The sequence below is a fragment of the Akebia trifoliata genome, unplaced genomic scaffold (assembly GCF_017979445.1).
Source record: "Akebia trifoliata isolate Shusen 1 unplaced genomic scaffold, ASM1797944v1 Contig00608_ERROPOS3031104, whole genome shotgun sequence".
Classification (NCBI taxonomy): Eukaryota; Viridiplantae; Streptophyta; class Magnoliopsida; order Ranunculales; family Lardizabalaceae; genus Akebia; species Akebia trifoliata.
The window spans coordinates 836,049-849,798 of NW_028237131.1; the positions used below are offsets into that span (position 1 = coordinate 836,049).

Genomic DNA, 13,750 nt, shown 5'->3' on the forward strand with positions numbered 1-13,750 from the left:
GATTATGTTTTATGTGAAGTGGGTGCAATAACAAAAGCTCATTTGTGTATGGTGTGGAGGAAATAATTTTTTTAGAGAATGGGTTGTAATTTTTTTAAAGATCCATTGAGATATTTAAATTGAATTATTTTTTGTTTTCTTTTTTAAAGGTTTTTCTATTGCCTCCCTGGATAATGAGGCAATATGACATGCCTCCCTTGATTGAGAAAAAAATTGACTTGCCTCCTTTATAGTCGATACTGTGGACCTAAAAACACACATTGAGATTAATTTAATAAAAATATATACAATTAATATACATCAGTTATATATTTCAAAATAAGAAATGATTAAAATGGAAAATAAGAAATTATAATTTCAAGATGCAAAAAACTTATATTTTTATTATGTATTAGTTATGGTAGTTTGGAATTAATGCTAAACATGGTCCAGGGTCAAGAGTAAATCTCACATAACTAATACATAAGTATGACGGATTAATTGAAAATAATCAAAATGCCCTCATCTTAAATCTTCTCTAATAAAAAAATCCTTGATTTTTATACCCTTATCTTTGACGTTAAGATTTTACATCTCCTTTAGCATTCAAACTTCAAAAACCACATAGAATTTGGGGGGAAGTAGATGATGGATTTTTGAGTTAGAAAAATCAAGAATTATATATATAATAAAACACAATCGTGGGAGTCACTTGTGGGGAATAAACATCCCCTTTACCGTAGTTATTCTAACTTTATTGATTTCCTCATCACCCTTAAATTTTATTGTCTTTCATCTTTTCCTCCCACCCTTCCCCTTTTCAATAGTACTTCTCTAACTTGATTATCTTTTCTCTTTTACCCTTTAATTCTAAAGATTTTTTAATAATATCTCTCAAATTTTATTTTTTTTCTTCTTTTAACCCTTTAAACCCCAAAGAGGATTTATGTGTTGTAGGTACGAACGAACTCTAGTATATAATAAGACACAATTGTAGATTCCACTTTTATTATAATTTTGTGGAGTGTACTGTACTCACTTTATTGTCTTTCATTTTTACCCTTTCAATTTTATTATTTTTCCTTTCATCTCCCCTCATTTTTTTCAACAATATCTCTTTAATTTTACTATCTTTCATCTTTTACCTCATTTTCAATAATACCTCTTTAATTTTACTATATTTCATCTTTTACCCCTTTGTTATCTTTCTTTATCCCCCATTTCTTAATAATACCTCTCCAATTTTATTATTTTTTGTATTTTACCTTTTTAACTTTAATTTTTTTTAATATGCCCCTCTAATTTTTTTTTTCTTTCGTTTTAACCTTCTTGAACTTTAAAGAGGTACAACATGAGTGAACTCTAGTATATATAATAAAATACAACTGTGGAGTATGGACCTAACACTAGTTATAATTATAGAGGATAAATGTCTTCTCCAACTATAGTGGAGTGATATCCACAATATCCCACATGTTTTGCCTTTTCACCTCACCTCTTCAACTTTATTGCCCACACCCCTATTCTTTCAATAATATCTCTCCAAGTTTACTATTTTTTCTCTTTACCCTTTTTTCAATAGTACCTCTTTTTCCAAACAACTTTGAGGTCGTGGGTTCAAGTCCAATTTTAAAAAAAAAAAACTTAATTATTTTTTTCGTTTTTACCCCTTAAGCCCAAAGTTGTAGTCAAAGTGTTTTGTCCTATATAGGCTAAATGTTTTGAAATTGCTGATTTTGGTGAGGATGATCTCTATGGTGAGGAGATCATCCTCACAAAAGATCAACCCATTCTGAAACTTCTAACCCCATCAAAAGTGGTTACAAAAAACTGAGCAGTCCATGATTCTTCAACTTGAAAATTGGGATTATAAGTTTTAGAATTAGTTGATTTTTTTATGAGATAAATTTTCTCAACATATATTTCATTTTTACAAAAAATTAACTCATTCCAAAACTTCTAACCCATATAAAACAAAAAATATGGATTTTTTTAGTGGTTTATTGATCTCCATATATATATATATATATGGGGAGCGTTCGGCTAACAATCTTTACATGACCAAATTTTTTTCCTATGTGACTTAAAAGTTTTAGATTGAGCTAATTTTTTTTGTGTGAGGATGATCTCTATGGTGAGGAAATCATCATCACCAAAAATCAGCCGAATTTGAAATTTCTAAGTCCATCAAAAGTGGTTTACAAATTTTTGGTAAAAAAATTTATGATTTGCAATTCTAAAATAATTTTGATGGGATTACAAAATTTCAGATTGGACTGATATTTTTGGTAAGGATGATCTCCTCACCATAGAGATATTTCTCACAAAAAATCATCTCAATTCGAAACTTTTAAGTCACATAGGACAAAATCTTTGTCAGCGTCTTGTCGTCTTAAGATTGTCAGCTGAACGAAAAATCAAGTGATTTTAATTGATTGTTGAAAATGAGGGCACTTGGGTCGTTTTCGTCAGTCTTTAAGAGTTGGTTGATATCAAAGGGTATGGCATCACTTTGAATAAATAGACATCTCAAGGATTTACCAAAACATGGAGAAGGTATGCTTACCAAGGAAAAAAAAAAATAGAGAAAAAAAAAAAAAATTGTAAAGGTAGTACCAAAATGATCATGTATCTTGGAAAAATTACTCGACTAATTATTATTATTTTTAAATATTTATTAAAAGGGTCATACATTCATTTTATTTGGAACATTAAAAATGATCATACGACTCTTTCATAAATATTTTAAAGGGTAAATTACTATTTCATGAGATAAAAATAAGTTATTTACAATTCCAACTAATTGCTCATTTTAATTATCAAAATGTGAATGATCACATTTTTGTCAAACAAAAATTTCATAAAAATAATGAATTCGAAGGTTTTTAAAGTGTAATTTTGCAGGTTTAAAGTGACTCTTTTCAAATAGTCACTTTAAATCTGTGAAATTACCACTCTAAGAGTCTGAATTTGTTATTGTTCAAAGTTTTAGTAATAAAAAACATACTATGTGATGAAACAGTACATGTCCATCTGTGAAACACGTGGTATTGATGTAGATGAAAGGAGTTTATGTTTGAAACGCTGAAGTCTGTCATGTACCCTAAAGTAGATGTTGAACATTAAATTTATTATTTTATGGTTGGGATTTTGTATTTTTGCATGAGTCACTAAAAATGACTCAAAAAAAAAAAAAGATATTATGTTATAAATAAAAGTTAAAATACAAAAAAAATTCAATTATCAAGATAAAACATATATCTCGAAGATTCATCACATGCCCCTTAAAATAATTTCTGACCATCGGATTTCTTCTTCTAACCAGGGGTAGAGCTAGTAAAAGAGGAAGTGGGGGCACTTGTCCCCATAAAATTTTGAGATGAGTCGTACTGGAGTAACATTGAAATGTACATCGTGGGAGACATTTCTAACATGGATGTGTGTCAAAACCATAGGTATTTTCTCGATGAAAAACATCTGTGGTGCTAACACACATCCACATGAAAAATGCCCCTCACGATATATATTTTAATGTTATTTTAGCCGTATCCTTTTTTAAGATACCTTTTATTTTTAATTAATTATATGTCTTATTTGCCCCCACTCCCTCATCCCATTTGCCTCCATCCCTTCACCTCCCTTCGATTTTTTGAAGATTAAATTGCCTATGGATCAGATCTTCTCTCATAAACTAATTGAAAATGACTTGAATAACCTTTTTTAATTTCTAACAAAAAATACCTAATTTCTCTCCATAATTATTCGTCTTAAAGATCTTCAAGTGTACCATTAATTATAATTTACCCCCATTACAAAAAAAAACCTGGCTCTACCCTACTTCTTTCGATGAATAGAATTTTGTGTTTCTATGAACTAATAGTTTTGAATCATGAAGTATCACGCTCAATGATTGAACCATAAAAGGTTGAACTAGACGTTTCATATTTTTATAGTCAAATTAGTGATCTCGACGAGTCGAAGAACACCATACATTGGTGGGCGGTGAGGACCCATATTAACTATCATGAGGTCTTTTCTTGTAGGTAGTACAGTCATATGATTTTTTTATCTGATTCATTATTCTATGAATTACTGAAAACGAAACGAAGTTCATCTAAATTCAAGATCTAATAAATATAAAATAAAGTAATTCAAAATGAATCGTAAAATTATTTTAACAAGTTTTTGGCTCCTGAATAGCCAACTGTCCAATTTAAATCTTCATGAAATATTCAAAATTTATATTTAACAATAATGAAACAAACACTCAAACTAAACATTAAGTCTAAATATTTAAAATTATAATTACATCATTCTTTGATCACCATTCATCCAAATAGATCAAAAATCTTTTAAATCATGATTATGTTTATGTTTTTTCTCACGAAATTAAATGTCGGCAAACGTTTTACATGATTTTTCATTTTTCTAACAACCAAACAAAGCCATATAATAATGGTATTCCTTTCAATCACAGACTTACAAGTGTCGTCCAAGAAGTGTTTGTCTTCTAATATGAGTCGCTGTATCGATGGAAGAAAAAGTAATAAACTCTTAAGTGGACCAGTTTAAAGGGACTCTACTCCACCACAATTGAGACACGTGGTACATAGATAAAGACGTTTAATCTTTGGCATTGATGTGTGGGGCCACTTGTTGGCCATATCGTGGAAAGTTTGAATCAATCCATTTAGTTGAATAGAATTGGTCGTACCAGATAATGGCCCACCAAGTTGACCAATGAAATATCTTATTGACCGAGTGTTTTTATCCTCGGGTCTTGTTAACGTGTGTCTTAAGTTTACACGTTAAAATGCATTAAATACACCTCAGAAACAAGCACTTAAGGGTATTTTGATCAAAATAATATTTTTTAGGACAGTTTTGATACCGAAATCAGATCCCAAGGTATGTTTAATGAACTTTACTGTCTGCCCGACACACTTTAAAATGAGTCGTTATGAATTCTACACGATCTGGACACGGTTGACATGGCACGGGGATAAAATTATAGATCTTTTTTGGGATACATAAGAAAAAAGATCTTTGATTTTGTGTCTGGGCCACATTAACCGCGTACAGATCGTGTGCATTCATCATTGTTCTAACAAAATTCTTCTTCCTTGTAGGGTTGTAAGTAGATTTACTCACAACCCAACGATTATTTAACATGTGGCACAAATGACATTAGCAATGAAAGAGAAATTTTCTCTCTTCTACCGCATTGAATTTTCAAATCCCTATATCAAGTTCGATTTTTTTTTTTTTTTTTTAATATGAGTTTTTTTTATAAAATCTAGGAACTTGTACAGATAATGTGATAATCTATCGACAGAGGCCGTGCGGTAGGAGAGAGAAATTTTTTTTTTATAATTTATGTCGTTTGTGCCACATGTCAAGTGATTGTTAGAGTGTGAGCAAAAAAATCAATCTTACTGACCCACATGTACACCCCACAAGTGGGCCATCTCATTTATTGAACTGAACCATATCTTAAGCCTAGATTTCATCAAAAATAATTATGATAAAAGTAGGATATTAAAAGGGAAAAAACTTCAAAATTTCGATGTAAATCTCTTCATTGGATTACACGTGGTATTATTAAAGAGGTATCCCAAATATTAATGAAAAATAGGGTTTAAAATAAATACACAAAAAACTACGTGTCATAATGGAAAGAGGGTTCTCCCGAAATTTATTGAGGGCTGCCCCATTTCAAAGTTGGACTCATATAAAAGATCCCTTCAAGGGTAAATAATATTTATGTAAGTTAAAAAATGCTGGAGTGTCAGTTATTCACATTTTCAAATTCGTATGGAAAATTTTTATATGAGATATATTAAGAGAAAGTACAGATGATTTTGGATTGTTAAATGAAATACAAATCACAATTTTAATTGAGTTGCGATAATATGATGCTCCTCTTTGACACGCACCCCCATCATAGAACCGTAGATTTTTTGCCTTGGGATACACAAAAAAAAGATTTATGATTATGCATATCCTGAGACAAATGATCTACGGTTCTATGATTATAATAAGATCCAAACTTTTTTCTCTTAAGATATCGTATTAATTCAGTTCTAGAGCTTGTCCAAAAGATAATTGTATCGTATATACAAATTATTTTATAACGTACTCGACTAAATAATTTTTAATCTTCTATTCCTCACATCCAAAGTCAAGTAATTTATTATTGAGAATGCGGTTACATCTCTACTTTAATTGTGTCCATCGAAGTTCTTTTGGTCTTTCTCTCATTCTTGTAGGATATTTAATTTGAATATTTCTTCTTGATGGGATTGTAAACAAATCTTCCTCATTTTAACAAAGACTAACGATAATATGACACTCTTTATACGTTCTCTGACGTGATAGTGATAGAACCATAGGTTGTTTCCTTGTTGTGGGGTTAGATTCTGATGAAGGTGCTGATGAACTTTACCCTACTGATCTGAAGTTACTCCTTCCCTCATCACTATTAGTACTGATGTACTACCTGTCAAAAACTCTCTGACGCTCAAGTTAGAGTTGCAGAAGAATAAAGGTTATCACTGATTGGACTCTACCCTTCCTTAATCGGCCCAAAAAGATCTCTAAACCTGTGTCAATTTCGCTACTTATAGATCATTCCTCTGAATCAGGATTTCTTCTTCTCACAAGATGTAATCTCAAAGAATCCCCTGATTACTAGGATCCTAAATAGAATTGGGATCTTTGGGATTGAGTCTACTATTCTAGGGAGATTTGTTCCGAGATCTTTGGGCTTAACGTGTGCAAATCATGATTACAAATATTCTTTGACCATGCATGCCTTGCTTGGCAAGCTAGGTCTTATCTAGTACTACGTTGCCGTTCTAGCTAGGCTAGGCGCTTACTATCTTGGCCTGCCTATTGTTGGCCAGCGTTACAAACACTGACTTACGCATGGTACCACTTAACCGACTTAGACACATGTACAGTCTGGATAATCGTGCAGTTATTTCCTTCTACACTTGTATATCTAGAAGAAAAAGATTTATGGTTCTTCCACGTCAGGAAGCGTATAAAAAGCATATGACATGAGTGTTAGATTATCATATCATTATCACTTACACCATCCTACTCCCTTAATTTTTTTATTTTATTTTTTGCTTATCATTAGTATCCCTATCCTTCGGGTGAGACTAATCCCACAGTCACACATACCGTCCTCTTGGAATGTCCTACGTGCAATTGGTTGAGTCAAGGGTCTACTGGATCCTAGAGGGTGATTCCATGGAATTCATAGCTTCGTGGGATTTCGAACACTTGACCTACCTTTCTTGGGGATATTATCAAGTTTGGCTTGCCACTAGGCCTATCCCATGAAATTCATAGTTTTGTGAGGTTTCGAACACTTGACCTACCCTTCTTGAGGATATTATCAAGCTTGGCTTGCCACTAGGCCAACTCCTTGATCATTCACCATTAAATTAACTTAAAAGGAGAAATCTGAAAAAAGGGCTAGATACTTATAAAGAAAAACAATAATAATTTATGAGTCGTGCTGGAGTAACATTAGGGGGGAATTGGATGTGTGTTAGAATCATATATGCTTTTCATCGAGAAACGATTAAGACCTTACTGAAAGCATCTAGGATTCTATGCACAACAATGTACCCACAATGTCCCTTAGAATGTTACCTAGCATTATTCATAATTTATTGGTTAATGAGACCAAATTACTATTAATCTAAATAGTCTACGCAACATGAAACCACCTAAGAAACACTCTGAATTAAACCACCACTCACATCAAATTAAATCAGAACCAAAGTTCTCTTTAATATTAAATTAAAATCAAAATAAGAGAAATTATTAATACATGTAAAGATAAAAGTATTCCTCATATGGATCCAAATACAAACTCTTTTATTAATAAAATAAATCTAAAATGAACCCAAAATCACAGTGATCATAATGTCCCTCACAATGTTACTTGAGCATTATTAATAATTTATTGGTTAATGAGACCAAATTACTATTAATCTAAACAGTCTACACAACATGAAAAGCATTAATCATATAACTCATGAAACCACCTAAGAAACACTCTGAATTAAAGCACCACTCACATAAAATTAAATCAGAACCCCAAGTTCTTTTTAATATTAAATTAAAATGAAAATAAGAGAAAATACTAATAATACATGTAAAGATAAATTAAGTATTCCTCATATGGATCCAAATACAAACTCTTTTATCAATAAAATAAATCTAAAATGAACCCAAAATCACAGTAATCATAAGAGTGACTCCTGAAACAAAAGCAATGGAGGAGGTAACAGCAAGAGAAGAAGAAGGTGAAGTAACATTCGAAGTTGGTGGGGAACTCGGTGGGACAGCTGGTGGGGATGTCGAAGATGTCGGCGTGACAGCTGGTGGGGGTGTTGAAGATGTCGGTGTGACAGCCATTGGAGACGGTGACACAGGTGTATCAGCTTCAGGAGAAGATGTCGGTGGTATCAAGGTCATCGGAGAAGGTGACACTGTCGGTGACGGATACGATGAAGGCCCTTGGGCTGTCGGAGAAGGCGACATGGAGGGTGGCATATACGATGAAGGCGTTTGGGCTATAGAAGGTGACATGGACGGTGGCAAATACGATGAAGGTGTTTGGGCTATAGAAGGCGCCATGGATGGTGGCGAATAAGATGAAGAAGGTGGCAAATACGATGAAGGCGTTTGGGCTATAGAAGGCGCCATGGATGGTGGCGAATAAGATGAAGAAGGTGGCAAATACGATGAAGGCGTTTGGGCTATAGAAGGCGCCATGGACGGTGGCGGATAAGATGAAGGTGACATATACGGTGCCAAATACACAGGTGTAGAAGGTTGAGGAGAAGATGTCGGTGGTGTGGAGGCCATGGGAGATGGTGATGTGGGTCCCATTGCCTTTGGGGGGAAAGCAATTGGAGCATGAGATGGTGGTGTAATTGTCTTGGGAGGTGGAGCAATGGGTGTTGGGGCCTTAGGTGATGGGGCCATTGGTGGAGGAGATATGGGTGTATGGGCCTTTGGAGAGGGAGAGGTAGAGGGAGGAGGAGTAGTGTGTGGTGGAGGTGCACCAATGATTATAGGCCTTGAAGCCAAAACAACGACAATCAGCTTCTGACCCTTCTCACAACTACCTGGATTACCACTGATGAAATAGAACGGTCCTGATCGATCAAACATGAACTTTGAGTTTCCATCCACCATACTCTTGATGGGTTTTGCTGTATTGCATTTGTAATAATCATCTTTGTTTACAACCAATAGAGAGTCTGATCCTTTCTTGTACTTAAAAACTACAAAACAATAAGACCCACAGAATCAATCAATAAACAAATAACAATAATAATAATAATAATAAATAAAATACAGAAGAAGTAGAAAATTAAAAGGGGAAGAATTCTTAAACTTAAAAAAACAAGAGAGGAGATTTCTTAAATTAATAATGTAAAAAAAGCTTTATAAGATCATGATAGAGAGAGAGAGACAGAGGACTTACTGAGAGTATCATTAACTTTAAACCTGTTTTTCCCAGCCCATTGGTTGAAATTCTCAGATGGATTCGACACCCACCCATCTTTCCCTCCAACATAGAAGTTATAAGCTTGAGAAGAACAGAGAAGACACATGAACATCACAGATAAAAAGCTGATTATGAGAAATCTCTGAGACCCCATATCTGCAAAGAGATTACAACAGAAACCCAGAAAGAATCAATCAAAAACACAGATGGGTTTGAGTTATTTTATATATTTAAAGAGAAATTTAGATAGAAAAGATGGAGAAAAAAGAAAGCTTTATAAAAGCTCTGTTTCTAACTTTTTAAAAGTGGAAAAAAGATGGAGAGTCTATAGTTTGGGTTGATATATAAATAGCTTACTAAATAGATTACCGTTGCAACTTATAAATGTGATTTGGGAAATTTCTCCTGCTAATTAGCTACCGTTTACATAAATAATTATTGAATATTTGTCGTAAATTAACAGTCAATTTTTTTCTTCTAATCTCTTAGAGATAGGAACAAGGGACACAACGGTCGTAATTCATTATTATGGCCCCATGCGCCAAAAACTTTCCAAGTGGTACTATCTTTAGGGACCATTAAGACCATAAAATTTTTTGCAAACTTACATCCAAAGAATCAGCTTGATTGGTGATTTTTGACCGTTGCATTCTAACCACTTTTTCCTCTATCTTTAATGAACACTAATCGAATGGTTAGAAATCATCAATCGGATTGACTTTTATAATCGAAATTTCGTTACGTGGACCGAGTCATGAGCCATGACAACATTGTCCTCATGTTTTATTGGATTTTAGATTATTGTTTTATGATATTGAGTTTGTGCTTAAGTATACTATTTGTTAAAAAAGTTTTGAAAATTGTATGCAACATCGCGAATAGAACAAAATTATTACATAATTAATTAATTTTAATAATATATGAATAATGATGAATGTAGGCAATTTTTTATACGAGGCTGGTACACGACTGATGCGATAAGGGCGCAAAACCATAGATCTTTTTCTTTGAGATACTATTATAAGAAGGGTGATTTAAACATAAGCCTCCATGTTTTGGTAAATATTTAAGATATCCCGCTTTTTAAAACTGATGACATGCCCTATTGACCTAGGTTGACTAGGGAACAACAACTTTTTAGCATATAATTTTTCACCTTGATTTTCAATATTGAGATTCTCTCTCTTTTTTGAAAATTAAAGAGGGTGATTTTGTTTTGTTTTTGCTTCGGTTTTTTTTTTTTTTGACTTTGGCAGGTCGCACATACCATCCACCTAGCACGTGTACATATCAGTCCAATAGTCATATTTTTTGTTTAGGAATAATATAGAGATTCAAAATTATGACCTGAGAAACAAACTCAATCAATCTTGCCATCTAAATTAACCTCTGGTGGGTTAAATTCTACTCTTTCAATCTTCAAACCTTGGAAGCAAGATAAGATTTTTCGTAAGTAAAAGACTAAGTTGGAAAAGAGAAAAAAAGAAAAAAAAAAAAGATGGCTTGAGGACTAGGTTGAATAAATTAAAATGATCTAACTATGAGAATGAAGAACATGAAGATGACTACTTTTTGAGAGAAGATTATCGTGGTTTTTTGGTTAAGAGGTTAAAGTTGAAGGCATTTAGGTCATTGTATAGAAGTCTTACTAAAGAGACCAAGGTGAAGGGTCATGTTGACAAGGATTTCTTAATTATTCATCAAAACATTGAGGAACATGTCTAAATCTCCATAATAATAACCTAATTATGTGGCCAGTCTTTAATTCTCATTATTATAGCTTGATTAGGAAATTAGTGAGCCTGGTTAATGGTGACATAAGCATGGAGCAAGGTGACATACTTTTACACCATGAAAAGGCTTGGTTCTAGCCGTCCGATTTCAGCATCTGTGTTGATTTAAAGCCCATTCTTTAGCTGATACAAGCATTTGCAAGAAAGATCCTAAAATTATTTGGGTATAGACTTACACCCTTTTACCCCCTTGACTGTAAGTCAATGTTATGTTTTCATGATGATTTAACGATAAAATTTTGATGTTTTCAAAATAATTTTCACTTAAATTATTATGTCAAAATTTCACTGTTAAATCATCAAGAAAAAATAAAGTTGTCTTACGGTCAAGGTGGATAAACTTAATCTTACATTTTACAAGGAGGTAAGCCTAATATCACCTATTTAATAGGGGGGTGTTACTAAAAACACTCTAATTATTTCTAACAAAGAAATTGCCTAATATTTGTTGGCCTGCACTAGGTGGTGGAGGTATCTCACCTCAACTCCAAAAGGAAAGAAAGATGATGGAAGCTTTGAAAAAATAAATTTCATGTGTTGCAGTCAAATCTAATGTATTATCAATAGGTGCTTAATGTTGGAGAATATAAAGAAGTGACGAATAAAGAGAAAGAGAAAATACAGAAATCGATCTGAGGCACAAAAAATATTATTGTTCTTAAATTGATATTTGCTTCACATATAAATTTTCATTAGAAGTAGATTATCGATAAAGTCGATATCAAGAATCAAGATACGAAGAATTAAATCTATTTTTTTTTTAATTATAAAATTATTGAATTTATTTAAATATCTCCAAACACCAAAATATTGAAAAACACTTCAATAAAATATGTTACTTTTTGGTAGGTTATTTGAGTGAAATCAACCCATTTATAGATGGTAATAGAGATGTTTTAGAAGACCTTTTGAAAATGAATGATCATTGAAACTCATTACCCCCACCATCTTAAAACTGAAAAAAAACATCTTTTTTACATTTTCCTTGGTGCAATCATAGGAAGGAATTAATATTTTTGGCTCCATGACCATTTTTTCAACATATTTATATTGAGTCGTGCTGGAGTGACCTCAAGTTGGAGCCTTGTATCGTACTTCTTGACGTGAAAGTGTATAGTAACTATAGATGCTTTTCACTCGTATCTTGTACGATTCCATGTCAAGAAGTGTTACATGAGATTCTAGTCTGAGGTCACTGCAGCATTATTTATTTATATTTTCTTGAAAACAAATTGCAAGCAATGATTTGGAATCGATTTTAGATTATGTAATCAGAGTCACTCCTACAAGGCAAATCACAAAACTGTTACGAAGCTGGGTATTGTAATTACTTGGAATCGATTTGAACCTATGTTGCCAAATTCACTCCTACTAGTTTGAAATATGAATTGGTACAAAGTCGATTCAAATCTTGATGGAGTTTTGATCAAATATTAAATGCCCTTGGTATTTGATTAATGTAATAGATACCTTTGCTTTGGATTTTGGTCAAAAACTATAGATGATATGTCCATTGACTTAGGTCTTGTAATATGAGACCAACATAATTGCCTTTAATTCTCCATGCAACTACCTCTATTAACCAATTTGATCTAGAGTAGTGAACCCTGAACCACGAACCCAAATTTGAACAAAGAGATCCTATGAATCATGTAGGGTTGTAAATAGATCAGATCAAATCCGAAATTCAATTCATTTTTTACTCGATAACTTCGAGTCTGGATCGATGATTTAGAATTTGATAAGGAACCTACTAGGGGTTAATTGAGATGGCAAAACTGATTGAGTTTACTCCTCAGGTCATGAGTTCGAATTACTATATGTCCCTCCACAAAAAAAAAAATATATATATATATATATATATATATATATATGGGAAATGTTCAGCACCCTAAGTTTTACCACACATTTTAACAAACGTTTTTTGTCCTACATGGGTTATAAGTTTTTGAATGGGCTGATTTTGGTGAGGATGATCTCTATGATTAGAAGATCATCCTCCCCAAAAATCAGCCCATTCCGAAATGTTTAGCCCATGTTTACACGTTGAAAAATCGTAGACCGTCCATTTTTTGTAAACCATTTTTGATGGGGTTAGAAGTTTTGGAATGAGCTGATTTTTGGTGAGGATGATCTCCTCACCATAGAGATCATCCTCACCAAAAATCAGCCCATTCCAAAAAACCCATGTAAGACAAAACACGTTGTTAAAGTGTGTGGTAAAACTTAGGGTGCTGAACGGGACCCTATATATATATATATATATATATATTGGGCACGTATTGGATGAGATAGTACGTGCGACCTACCAAAGTAAAAAAAGATTTCGATAAAGATCCAATTTGATAAGGTTCCAAGCCGGTCCCATAAAGATCCGATTCAATAAAATGTTAAGATTTTGCACATCAAATTGGTTTTGTCCGATCTAGACTGGATCTGA

The 13,750-nt window shown here is 32.9% G+C and overlaps 1 protein-coding gene across 1 annotated transcript; it reads right to left on the bottom strand.

The window, feature by feature from the left end:
• Positions 1 to 8,081: 8,081 nt before the first annotated feature.
• LOC147381281 (uncharacterized) lies at positions 8,082 to 9,833 on the bottom strand. The gene is made up of 2 exons (XM_086430665.1): positions 9,494 to 9,833; positions 8,082 to 9,290 (listed from the first exon to the last, which is right to left on the bottom strand). The coding sequence occupies exons 1-2, from the start codon at positions 9,669 to 9,671 to the stop codon at positions 8,218 to 8,220; spliced, it is 1,251 nt and encodes a 416-aa protein (XP_086286791.1). The 5' UTR covers positions 9,672 to 9,833; the 3' UTR covers positions 8,082 to 8,217.
• Positions 9,834 to 13,750: the final 3,917 nt, after the last annotated feature.

What these genes read in the sequence shown, in the direction of transcription:
- LOC147381281 (XM_086430665.1), bottom strand. Translation starts at nt 9,671, where the DNA reads ATGGGGTCTCAGAGATTTCTCATAATCAGCTTTTTATCTGTGATGTTC. An exon ending in TAAAGTTAATGATACTCTCA is followed by an intron (nt 9,291 to 9,493) that starts GTAAGTCCTCTG and finishes ATTGTTTTGTAG; the next exon opens with TTTTTAAGTACAAGAAAGGA.